At 41.2% G+C, this 20,392-nt stretch overlaps 1 protein-coding gene across 5 annotated transcripts in view; it reads right to left on the bottom strand.

Moving 5' to 3' along the window:
- Positions 1-1,317: 1,317 nt before the first annotated feature.
- Positions 1,318-20,392, bottom strand: part of TIMD4 (T cell immunoglobulin and mucin domain containing 4) — a 38,750-nt gene continuing 19,675 nt past the window's right edge. For 4 of the 5 annotated variants that reach the window (XM_047869506.1, XM_047871176.1, XM_047870344.1 and 1 more), the window contains 4 exons: positions 5,291-5,337; positions 3,726-3,819; positions 2,406-2,445; positions 1,318-1,497 (listed from right to left, as the gene is read on the bottom strand). In XM_047869506.1, the coding sequence (XP_047725462.1) occupies positions 1,413-1,497; positions 2,406-2,445; positions 3,726-3,819; positions 5,291-5,337 (266 nt within the window). In that variant the 3' untranslated portion in view covers positions 1,318-1,412. Of the gene's footprint in view, positions 1,498-2,405; positions 2,446-3,725; positions 3,820-5,290; positions 5,338-12,203; positions 12,314-20,392 lie in introns of those variants that run through there. The other variant, XM_047871960.1, reaches the window with a different exon arrangement.

Here is a 20,392-nt window from a genome sequence, read left to right as displayed (position 1 = left end):
AGTCTCAGACCAGTTGCCTTCTTCTAGCCGATGGCCATGTGTTGCTTGGCCAGGTCATTATTCTAAGTTGGAGTGTTAATGCCTTCAAGTGGACACAGACACATTCCACTTTGTAACGGCCCAGCACTTCCCCTTGCCTCACTCATCTATGTCGGCTGCCTAGCCTCTGAAGTCCCGGCCACCCAGCCACCCAGCCTCAGGCAGAGCCCACATGCTTTCTCTATGCCGAAAGTAGAAGTCAGGAGACAAGAATCTACGATCTGTATTTAGAAAAGGATATCTCTGCCACAGCATGAAGAACCAATCAAGAAGGGAAGGGGTATAGATTGGGAGGCGGCTTGGAAGCTACTGTACGAGTCCAGGGAAATTCCAGCTTAAATGAGGTCTCTGACAACCACCTCCACCTGAACCTTTGCCTCCTGTTGCAGGAAACTCCGGACTCTGTGTGACCACACACCCACCACTGCAGAGCACTTCTTAAGGGAGAATCTTCTCTTTAAAAAAAAACAAAACATGGGGCGCCTGGGTGGCGCAGTCGGTTAAGCGTCTGACTTCAGCCAGGTCACGATCTCGCGGTCCGTGAGTTCGAGCCCCACGTCGGGCTCTGGGCTGATGGCTCAGAGCCTGGAGCCTGTTTCTGATTCTGTGTCTCCCTCTCTCTCTGCCCCACCCCCGTTCATGCTCTGTCTCTCTCTGTCCCAAAAATAAATAAATGTTGAAAAAAAATTTTAAAAAAAAAAAAATAAAAAAAAAAAAAAAACAAAACAAAACAGGGGGTGAGCCAAAATTATGGTGTGGTTCCACATTACTTCCTGAATTATTGATGAGACCCAGGGCTGCTCATACCATACCTGGAGTGGGGCACTGAACTCTGTAAGCTGGGCATAAAGAGAGAGATACAAATGCATACAAGGCAGAGGCAACTAGAGTAGAGAAGGGACCAGAAATCATGTCCCAGGAGCAAGGTACTTTGGAGAGACATGAAGCTCTCCTTCCAATATCTGGAGCGCTGCCAGAGAAGAGAGAGATTATACATGTTCTGGGTAAACACAGTAAATTCAACTAGGACCACCAGGCAGGTGCTTTCTGGAGACAGCTTTGTTTTAAATATTTCTGTCTCAGAACTGCCCTGAGATTGAATGATCTCCTTTAGGTGTGGTAGTGAGCTCACCATCACTGAAATTATTCAAGCATAGTCTGGAAGATCCCTTAGCCTGATGCTACAGAGGAGATTAAAGCACCTGGCAGGGAAGGTTCGGTCTCTAAAATACCTTGCACTTGTGAAATTAATGCAAGACTACATGGATGACACCAATGGAATAGATGGGGCTTTAAAAATAAAACATTCTAGGACTTATTTTGACAATTCCCACATGATGCCCCCATCCTCAATCCTAAGAAAAGGTGGCCCGTTAGAGTGTGAAAAGACCATCTTCAACTTCCCCTCCATGCTGCATATCTTCAGAGGTGTTTTTACACTCTCCAACATTGTCAAGCCTGTAAAGAGAAAAGAGAGGCTGAAAATGGGAAACACCAGGACCAGGAATAAACGGATGCTGCTAAATCACAAGGCCACTAACCATGGCTGTTAGAGTTAAAAGAGCTCAAACTCCATCCAGTCCAAGCCTCTCCATTCACATATGGGAAAACTGAGGCTGCAGGAGATAAAGGGCTTTTGCAAATCTATTCTAATAAGGGAATTAAAAGTTTCTATATTGGCAAAATATAAAATTGTGATCTAAATGTGTTTATGACCTTGGAAAGTCACCTTGCTAAGCCCCAGTTTCCCCACTTGTTAATATTTATTTGTTAATTGATATTTTGGTATTGACGTAATTGTTAATGAAAGCATAGTCTTCATCAGGTGACACCAAATCTTTTCATTTCTTTCCCAAAAAGCTATAAAACAGGACAGATATTCAAAATCTCTTTCCAGAGACTCTTCAGACTATTAAAAAAAAAAAAACTGTTACAATGATCTAATTGGGCAGAGGCACCAAATCCCAGGAATGATATTCTACATGTTTTCATTTTCCCCACTGCCAGCTCTCTTCTCTGGAAACTCCTGTTTAACAACATCCTTTTAAAATGAATTGCTCAGAGTTGAACAAAAAATTCTGAACACAGAGGATAGTGACATATCACCTTCTCTCTTTTGCATGCCATGCTTCTATTAATGCAACCTGCCTTTGTATTTATATTTCGGACAAACATAACACAGTGTTAACCAGGACAGAGGTTAATGTGAGCTAAATCCCACATCTTTTTCACCTCTAATGCCACATTTCTCCAACCCTGTATTTCATCAGAACACAAGAACAAGTCATTAAACCACTGAGTAGTATCTAATCATTTGTAACAGCTTGTACAATCATTACAACAATCAGTCATGCAAGATGAATTACCTTGTGTGTTTCTGGAAACAATTGGTTTTCATGACTTTCCCTGAAAAGACAAGGCCATGGTATAAGCAGAGTAGCTGTGTTAGGACATGTGAAATGCTGGGTTAAGCCAGGAGCTGCCTTCCCAAGAGCAGAGGTGGACCAAAGGTGAGAATTTAGGGACTGGTTTAGGCAGGGAAATGCATTCCTTTTCCCAGATCTACTGACTGCTTCTATGGGTCCTGAGGCAGTGCCCATCACTTACACATTTGTTCCCATGTGTGGGCAATAGTGTTAAGCCGCTTCATTTTTAAGTCATTGCCCACTCATAATTCAAGCACTCACTCAAGTTTTAAAACACTTCCTTATGAGACATACTCAGAATTTCCAAAACTGTATGAGGACCAATGGCCTCTGCCTTTAAGAGGGCTTTGCATGAAGGCTAAAGACAGGCTTCCACTGAGTTTCAAATTCCCTTTGGCGGTGTTCACTAGGGACAGGTGCTGAAATGTGCAAGTTTCGCTACTGCTGCTCAAAGCAGTTGAGATGGTTACCAGTCTTATCTCCTTATCTACCACCTCGAAACAGTTTCTGTTGATGACTACAGAACAGTTTTCCCCCATTTTACAACAGGACCAGATGCCACATGCCTATACTTTGCATGACAACTTAAAACCCTGTTTCATGACTCCTTTTTGCTGTGTTTCAAAACTATTGTTTTGAAAGTGAGGAGTGGTGGTGGGAAGGAGGGGTGCAAGGTCACAGACCGGCTGGAGAATCTAATAACAATTATGGACTCTGCCCCTTGAAAAATGCAGATATCAACATGCAAGTACCTTTACACATGATTTCAAGGGATTCACTTTCCCCCGAGATCTCTCTGTGGAACCCAGGTAAGGAAAGCTTGCTTTAAGGAGATAATAAGGCCAAGATCCTTCATGGCTTTCTTCCTGGGGCAGTCCTAGTCAGAGGAGGAGGCCAGGCCACAACTTCCTCCACCCTAGACAATGATAATAATGGTACTTTCCACTTAAGGCAGTAATGAGGGAGAAAAGAGGCACATCAAGAACATAGCATCAGAACTGTCACATGTTATGCATCCAGTAAATGAAAGTACTCTCTTTTTTTTCTTTTCCAAAATATAAACTCCATCAGGAAGATGATACATGAAGGCTTGAGCATCTTAGGGAGAATGAGTTTCCCTTGACCAGGATAGGGACCGGATGGAAAGAGGAATCTGGGGGATGGAGACAGGGGCAGAAAGCAGAATCTGTTCACTCCCAGGCCCTCCTGGAGCCTCCACAGCTCTGAGGGCTCCATCCCACCTGGGCCTGCCCTCCTTACCTCGAAGGAAAAACGCCACAAGCAACACCAACAGCACAAATCCCACGGAGGGAGCAATGATCATTAGCAGGTCAGGGTTGATGACCATTTTTACCTGGTGAGACACAGGGAAGGTGATGGGGCCACTCGTTTCTGAACTTCATACTCACACAGCTTCCGGTCCCAATCATATCTTCCCTCCACCAGCAGCTTCACTGCTTCTCACCCCATTTTGCCCAACATGTCTCAAGATCAAGACAAGGCAGCCTTACAAATCAGAAGTTTTTAAAAATAATCTCCGAAAATCTGGAACATTTTCCCAGACCCCAAAATCTTCCTGTCTCCGACATCAGGCATATGAGCTGTGGGGCTCAGGGGTCTGAAGATAGGAAAGAGCTGTGATGTGAGCCCTGTGTTCTCCATGGTCAAGTCTCTTCATTGGCTACCACCTAAATCCTTTGAGTTCTGCCCAGTTCTATGCAACTCAGGACCTCAGCTGACTTAGACCTCCAGAGGCAACAAGATAGAAGAGGAAAATGGAATTCAATTTCAACTTTTTGACAGCAGTGGTTCTCAAAGTGTAGCCAGGGGACCCATGAGATCAAAACGATTTTCATGAGACATTATTTGCCCTTTTCACTGTCATTCTCTCACAAGATGGAAGGTAGGGTTTCCCAGAGGTTACATGACAAGTAATGGACTACTGTCACCATTCCGATGATAGAATATGCAAGCAGATAAGAGTATCTTTCTGTCTCCTAGCAAGCCAGACATTAATGAGATTTGCAGAAATGTCAAACAATGCCACTAGTGCCACTTCTCTTGCTAATATTTTTTCGTTCGGGGAAAATAGAGTTATTTTTCATAAAACGTTATTTAGGTCAACAAGTAATAGATTTGCTTTCTTTGCTTTTAAATGAATTAACATCACTTTAAATTTGTTTTAATTTTTATGAGTGTACAGGACTTCTGACACCAAATCATTTGAGGAGTTTTGCTCTGCAGGCAGCACCTAGTTCTGGTAGGGGCTCAATGCCACCTCTGCTGCCCAGGTCATGCTCCATTTCCTCACCTTCCTGTCCCTTTCTCCAACACAGCAGCAAGGAGGGACAACAATCTCTCTCTGCAGAAGGAGAAGGGAAGGAAGAAAGAAGGGATGGGGACCATTTTCCCTTTTCCCTTATAGGTGTCTATACTGCTGACAGTTTTTACGTGATGCAGCTTGAACCACTTTCGTGATGATAAAAATTAATGAAAGGCACGGTCAGCAAATAAGAAATATGCTGGTGGCAAGGGTTGATTCTGCAGGACGTCACTAACCCTGGGCCATGCAGAAGGAACACATATTGATCTTTCCATGTTTTTGTATGTTTTTTTTTTCTTATTGGTTTCCAAAGCATCTGCACATATAGAAGTAACAATATGAATGTTAGTTCTGCAAAGAGCACAAGTCTACAGAGTCCTCAGCTAACTCACAACCGTTGCTGCTTAGATAGATCTGTCCTCCCCAGTTCATTTCTGCAAACCTCTATTGTGGATTTTAAAAATGGAAGTCACATGCTTCAAATACTTCACAAAAATTTTACCTCTTCTGATTGAGCTTCATTCTGCACAACCATTGCTGTCTCAGATTCTGGGGAGGAAAAGTGGGGGGAAATGTTTATATTTTCTGTGGAGGAATAAAATACCACATCCTGAAATAGGCATTTCAAACCTCATCTGGAATTTTAGTTGATGTGTTTAATCTTTCAATCCCATCTTTTCTTTTTGTATAATTTATTTACAACACATTTGTTTTGAGATGGTTTTATCTGATACTCAGCTGCTATCCAACATTATGCCACAGGAATATCTCCATTTTATAGATGGGTAGAGTGGGGCATTAGGTCAGCAGGCAATTGGGTCTACATTTTCTGTAGGTCCCAGCAACACATTCAGGATTTTTATCCAGCCAAAAAATGTGCCAACCCATTAGTTAACAAATATCTATTATGCATTTATTATAAGCCATGTACTGTGCTAGCCTGACCATCAACCTGGCTGATGAAATTTACAACTTAAGGCAGAAAACCAAATTTTTTTAAACAATTTTTTTTCTAATTTTTTGTTTTATTGTTGAGAGAGACAGAGCTTGAGGTGGGGTGGGGGGAGAAAGAGAGGCAGATGCAGAATCTGAAGCAGGCTCCAAGCTCTGAACTGTCAGCACTGAGTCTGATGCGGGGCTCGAACTCACAAACTGTGAGATCATGCCCTGAGCCTAATTTAAATGCTTAGCCGACTGAGCCACCCAGGCGCCCTCAGGAAATCAAATTGAAACAAAAAAAAAAAGTGAGTGGTTGAAAAAATAATGTCCTAATTATGCAAAATTCTGGGAATAAATAATGCAAGATGTAGGGGCATATCACAAGGATGGCTGACCTGTTCTGGAGGACCAAGGGTAAGTGTTCTCCAGAAGGTGAAGGTCTCATGAGTCATGGATGTTTTTATGTACAAACAATAATTGAGTTCATCAAGGAAAACATACTGAGAATCTACCAAACGCTAAGTACTATTCCAGGCACTAAGAATGCTAAGATAAACACGGCATGGCCCCACCATCATGAAATTTATAGTACATTACAGAAGGAAGACCAGTGGCCCCACGGGCCGAGGTAATGATGGACCATGGAAGGTTGCTGATGAGGCCAGGCACAGGGAGAGGCATGTAGCCTACCATCATAGTTCAGTGAGAACTTCTAGAATTAAGCTCCATGAGGACAGTGTCCCTCTGCCTGCTCAACAATGGGACCCCAACACTGCCTGGCACACACTCATTGCTCAGTGTTTGTTGAATGAGTAACACCTGAACTGAGTTAAGGTTGGGTAAGAATTAGCAATGAAAGATAGTAAGGGCCTTTTAGGTAGAGCAGCATCAGAAAAGCCATGAAGCATGGAATGGTGTGGTTCCAAGTGGGATGGCAAGAGGCTGTGAAGGTAGAAAATGAGGAATGTGGAGTGGCAGAGGATGACACAGAGATGGGCGGGAACCAGTCATGCTGGTAAGTCTCCGTTTAATGCTATAGGCAGTGGGAAACCATGGAAACATCTTAAGCTTGTTATGGTCTAGTTAAGAGGATAAGGAAATAACCAGATGAGATGATCAGTTATCATCTGGTCCCAGGTCCGAAATTCAGAGCCAGTAGAAACAAAGGGAGAGAGACAGATTCCAGAAATGCTTAGCAGGGAGATCAAGAGGAAGTGGGCGTTGAACGGGAGGGTGAGAAAGAAACAAGTCTTAGATAATTTGCAGATTCCTTCTTGAGACTCTGGGCCATTGCCCAGCTGTCTGCTAAGACTGGGCACAGAAGAAGCAGAGCAGAAGTGTCCATCTCAGTGAAAAGGATGAGGAGTTCAAATTTATAGTCGGTGAGGAAGGCACCTGAGGGACACACACACACAACACTGGCCTAACGTGCAGTTGGCAGATTTAAATCTGAATCAAACTCAGGAAAAGTTGGAGTTGCAGATACTGATTTGGGAGTCATCGGTCTCCAAGGAGAGTTAAAATCCTCAGAGCATATAAGAAATCCAAGGGCTGCGGGTCCAAAGAGAGAAGAGCAGGAATCCTAAGAAACCCCAGCACTTAAAAGGTGGGCAGAGAAAGTGATGGAGAAGGAAGCAGAAGAAACAAATGGCAGAGAGTAGAAAGTGAGAACTGTGTCAAGGAATCCAGGCCAGGAGAAAATGCCAAGGAAGAATGCAAAATCACATGTGCAACAAAACCTGCTGATAGAAACAGAACATAAAGCCACACATAGACGAGGCCTGAATATAATAAAAATCTAGGCCGATAATTACTGAAATTGATCATTGTTTCTCCCAGCCTTCCTTGCACTCAAGGCATAAGAAAAAACATGATGGGTTTTCTAAGGCTCATAATTTAGTACAAGAGTTTATTTCTTCGACAGGAAAAGTGACCTGTTGAATGCCTAGGAGCATAAACTCTGAGGAGAAAATTCAGCATGTTTTCATATCCTACAACTCAGTTATTGTTGTTTTTCTCTCTGCTATTATCCCCTAGAGCTGGAAATTGCAGGTAAGAATTCAAATCTCCTACCCCTGTTTTGTCAAAATCCTATAGTATTACAATCATTTGTGACGGATAAGCTGGAAATTGAAACCAACAAAGAGAAAAGCCATCCCAGGTCAGTTTTGTCACAGCTAATCTGTATTTTAAATTGGAATTGTCTAATGGGAGAGACGTTTTGTAAACACAAACACTGCTGAGTGATACCAAACAATACTCCTCCTTCTCTTCCTTCTCCTCCTCCTCCTTCCCCTCCTTCTCCTCATCTTCCTTCTCTTCTTCAGAAAATGCCAAAAGGCCCAATGGAGGCACTCCAAACCCAGTGTTAGATAGAGTTAGACACCGAATAAATGGCTGGCGACATTTGTTCCCCATGAAACGCAGTGACGCTAACAGCTAGGGGATGGGGTAGGCAAGTGAAGACTACTCACTTCTGTGTTTTCTGTGCTACCTTGGTCCTTCCACTCTCAAGACCCTGACCTCTTACACAAGCACATTCAGGCAAAGGCAGGAGCCCCCCAGAACTTGCAAGAAAAGCAATTCTGTGAGAGGGGAACTGTGGTAGATTAAGTATGGTCTTCCTCAAAATTATGTGTACTCAGAACCTCAGACTGTGACCTTTTAGAAATAGGGCATCTTTGCAGATGTAATTAGTTTAAAGATATTGAGATGAAACCATCCTAGATTTAGGATAGGTCTGAAATCCAATGGCAGGTGTCCTTGTAAGGAGAGAAGACACAGAGAAACACACAGGGAAGGCCACGTAAAGATGGGCAGAGATTGAAGGCATGTGGCTTCAAGCCAAGGAATCTCCGAGGCGCCAGAAGCTGGAAGAGACGAGAAGGGATCTTCCCTTAGAGCCTTCAGAGAGAACATGGCCCTGCTGACACCTCAATTTTAGGACTTCTGACCTCCTGCACAATAAGACGATAAATTTGTGTTGGTCTATGCCACTACATTTCTGGTAAATTTTTACAGCATCCTTGGGAATTCAAAAGAGACACAGTGATCACTAAGGTCTTCCATAGGAACAGCGGCTCTGGGGACGGGCACAAGGGATGACAGGAAGACTGACCCTCATTTAAAATGTTTTTGTACACTTTGTACTTTCACCATATATGTATGGTTATCTACCTAAAAGAAATTCATCACCAGGTAATAACAATGATAAAAGAATCTTCAACTTAACCACACTTTTCCCAGGTCTATGGACTCACCGATACTTCTGATTAATATTAGACTTCCCTACAGGGTGAGAATGCATTTATATTTTTAAAAAATACGAAGATATGGACAGTCTTGGCAGAGTTGTCATTGTAAATCAGTAAATTGCCCTATGGGTACTCTGGCAAAGTGGAATTCCTGTGGGATTCCATCCCAGACTTTGGAGCACTGTGAGAACACACCTGGGTCTCCCCAACGCTGCACTGCCGTCTCTGAATATGTATCTACCCGAGGTTTCCTGGCTGTGTGACCTTGGGCAGCATATTTGCTCTCTCTGAGCCACAGTTTACTCATCCTAAAATGCTGATATTGCCCCAACCAATCTCCTATGTCCTTTTCAACCTTTAAATTTCTGGGCGCCTTTGTAAAAAAGAATTTGAATGACCTGAGAAAATGATTATTTTTCATGGTAATTTTTTAAAAAGGATGTAAAGCGGGGCGCCTGGGTGGCGCAGTCGGTTAAGCGTCCGACTTCAGCCAGGTCACGATCTCGCGGTCCGGGAGTTCGAGTCCCGCGTCGGGCTCTGGGCTGATGGCTCAGAGCCTGGAGCCTGTTTCCGATTCTGTGTCTCCCTCTCTTTCTGCCCCTCCCCCGTTCATGCTCTGTCTCTCTCTGTCCCAAAAATAAATAAACGTTGAAAAAAAAAATTTTTTTTTAAATAAAAAAAATAAAAAGGATGTAAAGCTATGCTTAGTATAGAAAATCAGTATGTAAATACTTAAGAACATACAACAAACACATGCATACCTCTTGCTTCACAAGGAAAACTGAAAAGAAATACTGAAAGACTAGATACATCTGACATTGAGTGGAAATATTATAGGCAATTAAAAATTTTTTAATTAGTACTTTTTTATAATTTCTAGATTTTCTCAAATGAGAAAATTTTAACTGTAAAATATATATCATATGTTAATTACTGAAAACTCTCCAAGATGCCTGAGTCAAGAGCAAACTCTCAAGGTTTTGCTGAAGCACTGCCACAGTGACCTTCTAAGTGACACTTTGAAGATCACTGTTAGAAACACATCAACTCACAGCTGAAAAAGAACTCGGTGATGCTATTAGTAAAAGACAGCCCCCTAGATACGAGTACTGGTGTACAAAGATGTTCAGGAGATATACATATATATATATATATATATATATATATATATACACACATATATATATATATAACATATATCACATATGTGTATATTACATATTATATATCATGTGTGTATATTACATATTATATATGTATGGAATATGTATGTGTGTAATACGCATGTATATTACATGTTATATATGTATATTACATATATGTGTGTTTGTAATATGTGTGTAATATACATATATATGTAATACATATAAGTCTCTAGAGCGAGAATATAGACTTATATATAGGCAGAGAGACTTTTCTGTATATCAAAAATGGTTTGTTTGTTTGCTTTTAGATAATGAATGCATGTAAAAAATTGGTGAAATACAAGTAGAGTTTGTAGACTTGTTAATTGCATCATGCTAATGTCCATTTCCTACTTTGACCACGTGCTACAGTTATGTAAGATGTTTGGGGGGGAGGGGGAAACTGGAGGAACATATAGCTTTCTCTGTACTATTTTTGCAAGTTTGTATTGAGTCTAAAACTGTTTCAAAATAAAAAGCTTTTAAAAAGTGGTTTAAATATCAGCATTTCATATGGTTCAAACTAACATATGCATGATACATAGTGGCTTTGTAATAAAGATTTATTGAAAAAAATGTTGAATACATTTTAAAGTACGTTTAAAAATGATTTTGTAAAATGTTTTGTGTGAAAAAAAATGATCTGAAAAGATATAGCCCAAACTGTTGTGGTAATTATTTCTTCATCTTGGTCATTTGGGGTGAGGGCTTGGGAAGAATGTTTAGAATACAAGGACATTTCACTTTACAGAGTTTTGCTGTTTTCTTTTACAAGAGCATGTATTTATTTTATAACATAAAAATATAAAGTGTAAATGTTAAAACCACAACATAAAAACATTGCCTTGACTTTTATCATCTAGTAGGATAGGAAGCAGTATTCAGTGCATATGTTGGAAGAGCTCTGTTGAAGGAGACTCACATCTGCCCTTTCTAAAGAATGTGTCCTGTATCTGGATGATATAGATTAAGGGTTTCCAAACTATAGCCCAAGGGTTGAATCCAACCTGCTGCCTGTTTTTGTACAGCCTGAGAGCTAGGAATCATTTTAATATTTTTTTATTGGGGAAAAATCAAAAGAAGAATAACTCATCACACATGCAAACTACAGGCAATTCATATTGAATGCCCATCAGTAAAGTTTTATTGAAGTGCCCATTTGTTCATGTGTTATCTGGGGCTGCTTTTGTACTACAAGGGCAGAGCGGAGTAGTTGAGACCACCAGCATGGCTGGTAGGACCTAAAATATGTACTGTCTGGCCATTTACAGAAGAGTTTGCTGACTTCTGGTATAGTTAGTCCCCGGATGCAAAAACAACACCCATGGAGTCAGGGAATTAAATGTGTTATATCAGAGCACAATTTTAATGCTAAAACCTTCAGACCTTCAGACCCTAGAGTGATGAGACTTCCCCTCAAGAGGGTTATGCCTAAGGTAGTGGATTTGGACTTACTCACTGAAATAAAACTGCATGCTATGTGCAGATCTGGAATGGCATTGAATTTTGAGTTAAGAAAATCTTTTAAAATCCATTTTGAACATCATCCCGTTTGCCATCCCACTGGTGGAAATTTGCTTCAAAATTACTTGGAACTCCCTGTAAAAGTCAACTTATTGAGCACTACAGTATGCCTGGCAGAGCGATAAGCACTTCATATAAATTATCTCACTTAATGCTTATACCATCCATTCTACAGACAAACTGAGGCTGAATAAGTTTAAATCACTCTTTCAAGTAGCACAGATAATAAAAGGAAATTTGAACTCAACTCTGAATGACTCAAAAAATCATGATTATAACCACTCTGAGAGGAAAGAAAAAGAGCATATTAGCATCCTATTTGAAAATACAAACTCTAGTCAGTGGGCTACGTGCCAGAAATCAACTGGAAATAAAAGCACTCTATATTCTCAGTGGGTCTGTTTAAAAACTGATAACTAAGTAATTTGACTCATTAAATTCATAGACACAGGACTCATCTGTATGTACTTTTAAAGCAAATTTAGTTCTGATATAAGTCAACTCAATGATACAATCTTAGCACAATCCTAGGACTTTAAAAGTGACAACTTCAAGCCTTCAGGTGTTCTTCCATAGGTAGCATCTGGCTTATGCTGCCCCCTTCTGGACCACTGGTGGTATGGCCTTAAAAATTCAAAGGCAAGATAAAAAAGATCCTTCTGAGAGTATTTTAGATTTGAAAAGAATTCGAAATTATCTCCTCTGATCCCCCCCTTTTTAAGGAAAAACTAAAATCTAGAGGCAGTTTCACTCATTCAGGGTTTCACAGTAATGAGTAATGAAGGAAGTGACTAGAACCCATATTTTTTGTACTTGCCTGGCAGCACTAATGCAGATCTGGAATTTCAAAACGGCTTTTGAAAACAGAAACACAACTTTCTTCAATTCACATACTTGCTTTAAAATTTTGGAGACCTCTGAATGTTTTTAATATGTGCAATGATCAAAAGAGCACCATACGCTGAAATAAATCAATCATTCCATATGTGAGTCAGGTGTTCCTTAGCACCAAGGGCAAAATTGGGTAAGGACCTTTTTTTTTTTTTTTTTTTAAATTTTGAAAGGGAACAGACAGCAAATTGGGTTGGCACCCAATGTGGTTCATAAAGAAGAAGGAATGGTAAGATGACTTCACATTTCATGCAGATGAGTTAATAGAAGGAAACTCTAGAACAACATTATTTAAGAGTCACTGAGTTCCGGGACACCTGGGTGGCTCAGCTGGTTGAACATCTGACTTCAGCTCAGGTCATGACCTCACAATTTTTGAGTTCCAACCCCACATTGGGCTCGTTGCTGTCAGCATGGAGCCAGCTTCAGATCCTCTACTGCCCCCACCCTCTCTGTCTCTGCCCCTCCCCTGCTCACTCTCTCTCTCTCAAAAAAGTATATATGTATTATATATATGATATAAATTTTATATCACATATATATCTATATATTTGTATATATTGATATCACATATTTATATATTTATATATATGTGATATGAATTTTATATCATATATATATATTTTTTTAAGTCACTGTGTTCCAAACTTTGCGTCAAACTTCCACTGCCTCCAAGGATGCCCCACCAACAAAAATGTCGTCATCATTATGAGAGCCCAGAGTTGTCACCTCAAGTCACTACTCTCACGTGCCAATATGAAGTGAAGCAGAGCTAAGACCTCATCCCTAATCCACCATCCCCGCCCCCCCAACCCCGGACTCCTCTCTGCAGGGCAATGCTCTTCCTACACCAGCTGATTGATTTTGGTTGAGGGAGGTGGCAAAGTCCTCACTTTACCAAGGAACCTCAGAAATGCTAACAACAACAATAATAAGTGGATACCATATACCAAGCACTTAACTATACTACATGCCAGACACAATGCAAAGTACTTCCATGTCAAAGCACTTCCATGTTTGAGCTCAGAAAATGCTCTGCAGTCAGGCACCTGGTGGCTCAGTCAGTTAAGCACCCAACTGTTGATTTCAGCTCAGGTCATGATCTCATGGCTTGTGAGTTCGAGCCCTGCACTGGACTCTGCACTGACTGTGTGGAGCCTGCTTCAGAGTCTCTGTCTCCCTTTCTCTCTTTCTCTCTCAAAAATAAGTAAACCTTAAAAAAAATTTTTTTTAAAGAAAATGCTTTGCAATAGACACCGTTGGTTTTCTCACTGCCCAGTGAGAATCCTGTGGCCTAGAGATGTCAGGTGACTTGCCCAAGTCACGTAGCTAGGAAAGGAAAGAGCAAATCTCAGAGCCAGGATTATCTACCTGCAGAGGCCAAGCTCTTATCCTCTGAGCTCTACAGTCTTTGGAAAATATGGCAAATGCTCACATACAGTTGCCATAGAAAGTTCAGTGGTGGAGAGTGAATGATCTTGCTATTTTGCGGCAAAATAGGAAGAAATCCATTTGGAATGGAACCCTAACCTTTTTGCTGCTTTGATGGGTGCAGTTTTTGGAAAGGAGATCTTTCTAACTATTACTTTAATATTTTAATATTAATAATATAATTTTTATAATTTATTATAATTGATTATAATAATATATAAATAACTATATATTTCTAACTATTATTATTGATGATGATGATAACGAGCACAATGTAAGCAGCTGAAAGTGCACAAAACACTTTCACATTATCACTCTTGAACTTCAAAATAAATCTACCGAAGGAAGTAAACTTCAGCAGAGTGCTTGAAAGAGGAGGCAACTGAAACTTAGGGAGGTCCCATCTCTTGCCCAGGACTGCACAGCTAGTAATGGTCACTAGTCAAGCAGTGGCAGTATCAGAGCCAGTGAGATTTATCTGAGGCACGATTCTTATTGATTGAAAACTCTTCACAATGTTAGAGCAATGTTATCTGATTCCACCTGCCATGTCTGCCCCCCTCTGCTGGGCTGCTGAGCACCCCAGAGTTCAACAGGCGGCCATGCCAAAGGGCTTCAGTCAATGACTTGTTCACAGTGGGAGAACCGATACTTTGCCTCATCACAGAACCTGCTGAGGTATGTCATTACCCTTCCCCCTGTGACACCAAAGATCTCTCCAGAGCCTAGATCAGTGTCGGAGGAACATTTCGGTGTGCAGAGTGGTCACCCAGCTCACTGGGTTATCCGTCAGTGAGGCCCCATCTTAGGACTGGCTCCATGGTCTATTTCAGTGGCTGAAATAGACACCTTACTTCTTTTTCCCTTTGTTTGCTTTACCACAAACATACTTCTCTTAAAGCTTGGCAACTCCCTTTGTTTTTATTTGGTTGACCTTTCTGAAGGTGAGCTGTTAGATGCTAGAATTACACAGATTCAATCCCAGCTTTATTAATGAAAAAATATCATTTGTACGGTTGGTAGAATATAATGCTATTGTGAGAAGAATCATGAAAATCCATTTTTTGTCCTTTGCCTTTATCCCCAGACTGCCAGCCTACAACTGATTCGAGCCTGTGAACAGCGTGGGCATGAGAGATAAAACAAATCGGCTAATGCCTCACGAAAGATGTTGACTTTGAAATCAACTGCATCCAATTTCTTTCCTCCTAACAACGGCATTTGTGAGTGAAAATGAGCTTTGCTTCATTCCCCTGCCTTCCTCTGTTCCTTCTGCTGAACTTGTACTGAAAACAGCAATTCCCCCTACAACTTCTTTATGTCCTTGATCAACTGAGGACCCAGAAAAAATGTTAAGTTTTAACATGGCTCAGCTTTGTCTTTAATAAAATAGTGCAATGTAGGGGAAAGAGCTCTGATTTGAGAGCCAGAAGAGAGTCCTATCTGGGGCCTCGTTCCCACTTCTCTTTGAACTTTTTTATGCCTGTGTGCCTCAGTTTCTTTCTACGTAGAACGAAGAGTGCACACTACACCAGCAACTCCTAAATGTCTTCTTGGGGCCAGGGATGGGATGGCTTCAAAAGAATCTCCTGAGGAAGTTTGCTAAGCATACAATTTCTTAGACCTACCCCCAGGGTAGGTTCTAATTCTTCAAGCCTTGGGTAGAGTAAAGCAATCTATATTTTTACTAAGCACCCTGTGTTTTCAACCCATGGCCAGGTCTGGTATATGCATGAACTGGATGACCTTGAAGTTCAAGGTCTTGGTTCCATCCCCTGGGAGGTCAACATGAGATCAGATTGCTCCACACTTTCATTTATTCTATCCTCACTCCCTTTTCTCTTACCTCCATTTCTAGACCAAACCCTACCTCTCTCATTTTTGACTGATCCCCTTCTGCTACACCAGGACCAACCTTGCTCCATTCACTATCTCCTCTAAATATCCATCCTCAAACTTCTTGGAAGAACACCGAATATTCACTCTCTAACAATTGCTTGTCTTGGACTTCAGAGCATCCACCCAGAGAGCTAACACTGTTCACCTAATGGTTCACAGCCACCTAAGGGCCTCATCCTTCTTGACCAGCATTCTGAATTTCCCAGTATTTGACTATACCCTCCATAACTTTTGTCAGCTCAGCCCTCTCTGCACTCATGCTCTGCTGGATCCCTTCCTACTTTTTCTATATTCATCCCTGCCTCCTCTTCCAATGTAGTTGTCCCTTTATGGGGTTGTACCTTTTCATTTCTCCCTCCATCTCACACAATATCTTTAGGTGATTTCACAGGAGCTTTCCATTATCCCTCTCCTAATGAGAAAATATAATAAAGTGCTTAAGAGCTGAGTTTCAAGAGCCAAGAGACCCAGGGTTCAAACTCTGGCAAATTTAACTTCTCCAAACCTCAGTTTCTTTTCCTTTATAATGGAAGTAATGATAGCATCTTTCTCACAGATGCAGACAATGCCTCACAATGAGACACTGTGCCCAAGCCTGGTATATAAAAAGCATTTGGTAAGTGTCATTTATTATCAGTGATTCCCCAAATCGTATCTAGAGCCCTGAACTGTCCCTTTTGAGATAATATGTATTAAATTATTGGTGTATTTTTAAGTCCCTGTTCAGCAATTGTAACCTGAATCATGGTAATTATTATTTGATCAGAGGTAGGTGCCAATCATCAAAGACACCCATTCTCACCCAGGCATCCGTAAGTCAACCCAGCCCCATATTCCCAACTGCCCATTAGACATTCCTCAGGGGCCCTCCAAACTCCAGCTCTCCCAAACAAATTCACCCTTTTTCCTGGGGTTCCTTACTAGTTAACCTGTCACATCAATCTAACCTCCCAAGTACAGAGAATGAGTCATCCTTCATTCTTACTCTGGTCACTGTCCTCCCAATCCTAACTCCTAAGTGGCTTTGACTCTGTCCCCTCTCTGTAGTTACTGCTGCCATTATTCTACTCTAGACATTCATCTCTGGTATGAATTAGTACAAAAGGCTCCTGGGTAGCCTCTCTGTCCCCAGGCTTGCTCCTTCTCATACATCTCCCACACTCTTACCAGAGCAATGTTTCCTAAAACAGAACTGGAAATATCATTCCCTACCCAGAAAACATGAATGGTTTCTCATGACCCTGGAATAAAATCTAAATTCTTCAGCCTATCAATCAAGTCCTTTAAGAACCTAGACCATTCCCAGCTTCTTGTCTCTATTAGATTAAACTAGACTATTAGACAAGCTCCAAAGATTTCATACTCTTATCAAGTTCCCTTCTTTTTGTTCATGCTCTTCTTCCTGCCTGTTCACCCTTCCCTGCACAATGAAATGTTCTCATCCTTGAAGAACCAATTCAAAGATTATTAAGTTAAATTATGCTGGTCATCCTTTCCAGGATAGAATCCATCTTTCCCTTCTTTGGGCCCCCAGGAAAACTTTCCATACTTCTATCCCAAAACTAAACCCACTGGATGATTGTTTGCTATACATAGCCTGTCTATCTTACTAAAGTGTGACCCCTTTTAGGACAGATGTCATGACTTATTTATTCCCATGCCATGTATAGAAAATCAATTCAATAAACCATGTTTAAGTAATGACGGATTTGAAACGCCTTTACCAAAAAATCATATTACCTATTTCCAAGTACCCAAAACAAATTCCAAGATAAAGAGAAAAGTCTCATCTCCAACCACTTTGTCCTCTGAGAATCCTTTGGCTCCTTGGAAAGGCCAGCTTGCTCTGGACCATGAAGCTTTGGATGACTTTGTCAAACAGAAAGACACGGTAATAGAGCAGCTGTTTCTAAAAGCATTCCCTCCCATTTTCTGGGCCCCAGTTTCTAATCTTCTCAGTTTCCCAGATTTCCATAGACAACACTCCTCCCTGGGAGTTAATGAACACAAGTTTAAACCCCCTGAAACCTGGGTGTGAGTCTCAGATCTCTCTCTGTCTAGCTGTGTGATCTCGGGCAAGTCACTTCACATCTCTGAGCTCCATTTCTAGGCAGCCTTAGAGTGGAGGCAAGGATTTGCCACCCTAGGTAGGCCTTTTCACATGATGTCTACAGCAAATGCCTTAAAAGTAGAGGGAGCACTGAAGCAGGAGATAACCTACTTGGAGTTGTCCTATGAAATGAATAACATGAATCTGGAAGTTCTTGCTTGGCACACTCAACCACAGCTCTTTTTCAGGCATGACTTGAATTCCACGCCTACATTGTAGAGTGGAGCCGCTACAGACTGAGCAGTATGAGAAGGACAAAACAATTCAGAGGCAGCAGGAGATGAAATGGGTCCATAAGCAGGAATAAAACCAATGATTAAGAATTCTGTAGAGCCACCTAAAAGGGAGTCAGTGAAGAGCTTTCAGAATCTCAGATTTACTCCAGTAACAAGTAGAGAATTACTACCGTGAGATTTTAAAAGCTCTTGTAACTTTCCCAGGTTTGTAATTTTGTCACTCATTGGCTGTTTCCCTGGTGCAATTAACAGATTTAAAAAAATCATAAAACCAAAAGTGTCTGTGTGTTTATAAGGAACAGCAAGTCAGTTGGGAGCTGGTGAAAGTGGCCTCTTGTTACCCTGCCAGAGAGACCTAAAAATGAAGGTGTGTGAGTAGGAATAATAGATGTGTGAAGAAGAAAGGAAATGGGGATAGGGCATAAGGACTATCGTTTACTAGCCAGTAATTAGGTACCAGGTATTTTTCTTATGCATTTCCTCACTTAACAGTCCTATGAAATAAGTACTAATATCATCATCACTGTACGTTTTGGGGAAACTGAGATTTAGAGAAGAACAGAACAAATAACTCACCTGAGGATCTAAAAGAAAACAGAAATACAAAAATGGCAGAGCTGGGTATAAGCCTGAGCCTTCAGACTCCCCAGTGAGCTTTTTCAACCCCCACCCAGAGCTACCCTGGAGGCTGTGAGGATAAAAGACTAGAAAGAAAGGATCTGAGATGTTACTGAGGCAGTAAAAAAACGGAAGGCATAATCAATGGCAGACTTAATCCCAGGCCATCGGATTATGACTTCAGAGTCCCTCCCCAGTAGAGGGAACAAATTGGAACAAATTTGAGGGAGGGAACAAATTTGTCTTGAGGGAACAAATTGGAACCATTTCACAAATTCCTGCTGCCATGCAAGAAATGAAATGAACCCTCAGGCTGGATGGAATGCTTTGAGTTCCTAGGTACCTGGAGGGGTCAGAGTTTGCATTCTTCAAACAGACTCTTTAGCTCCGGGGTGGGGGGAGGGGAGAAACCTATGCAAGTTTTTATTGTTGTTTGTTTGTTTGTGTTTGAATGATGGTTCCAAACCACTTGGAGCTTTGCAGAATTCTTGGAGAATCTAAAGATATGTCCTAGACTTTTCCCTCAGAAAAATGCATGTGCACATATGCACACATAATTATATATGTAATTTCAGGGGGTTCATACCACCCCCAGCCCGTACACAGACAACTCCACCCAGGAGACCACAGACATTTAAAATTTAAAATCTCCGAGGCCTGGTGTGAGTCCCAGCTCTCCCTCTGCCCAGCTCTATGATCTTGGGTAAGTCACTCCACATCTCTGAACTCCATTCTAGGGAGCCATGGAGTGGGGGCGAAGAACTATCACTCTGGGTAATGCTGACTTTAGGGAATAATAATTTTGACCAGATCTTCTTGAAGAATTGAAACCAGCTCTCATCCACGGAAGGCTTGCCATCCAAAATTACATGAAGAAATGAGGAAGGAAGCAGGGATATTTGGCCAGGGAAAGAAACCCCACAGAGTCACGTGAGCTCTCTGAAAGGAGTTGAAAGCACTTTCATGTGAATGAAGAAGTAGCACTTATCCTGACTTATTCTGTAAATGGCTCCAGACTGGGGAGTGAGGGGTGGGGAGAAGCAACACAGTATGACGTCAGAATGGCAGCAGAGTTGAACAGACATGGGTTAAACCCGTGTCATCATTTACCAGATAAGTTATATAACCTTCATGAACTCTAAAATGGAGGTGATAATGGTATCTATCTCATAGGATTTTGTGAGAAGCCAGATGAAATAATGCGCTTAACGTGATCACTATTGAAACAAAGAGAGACTTCAGTAGATGTCAGCTACTCTAATAAACTCTCTGAGCCTCCATTTCTTTATCTCTAAAATAGGTATAATATCTGTACCCGATCAGAAGGTCACTATGAGATTTAAATAAGAAAATACACATTAAATACCCTTAATACAGCACCTAACACATAATTAAGTCTTCGGCAATAGAAAGTGCAATTATTGTTACAAATGTTTCATTACAACCAGTGGGATGAGAGGACAGTAAATGGAAAGAACACCACCATTTATTTCAGACAGGAAGACAAAACAAAATAAA

The sequence above is a fragment of the Prionailurus viverrinus genome, chromosome A1 (assembly GCF_022837055.1).
Source record: "Prionailurus viverrinus isolate Anna chromosome A1, UM_Priviv_1.0, whole genome shotgun sequence".
Lineage (NCBI taxonomy): Eukaryota > Metazoa > Chordata > Mammalia > Carnivora > Felidae > Prionailurus > Prionailurus viverrinus.
Note: the sequence above shows the minus strand (reverse complement) of the source record. Positions and strands in the feature narration are given on the sequence as shown.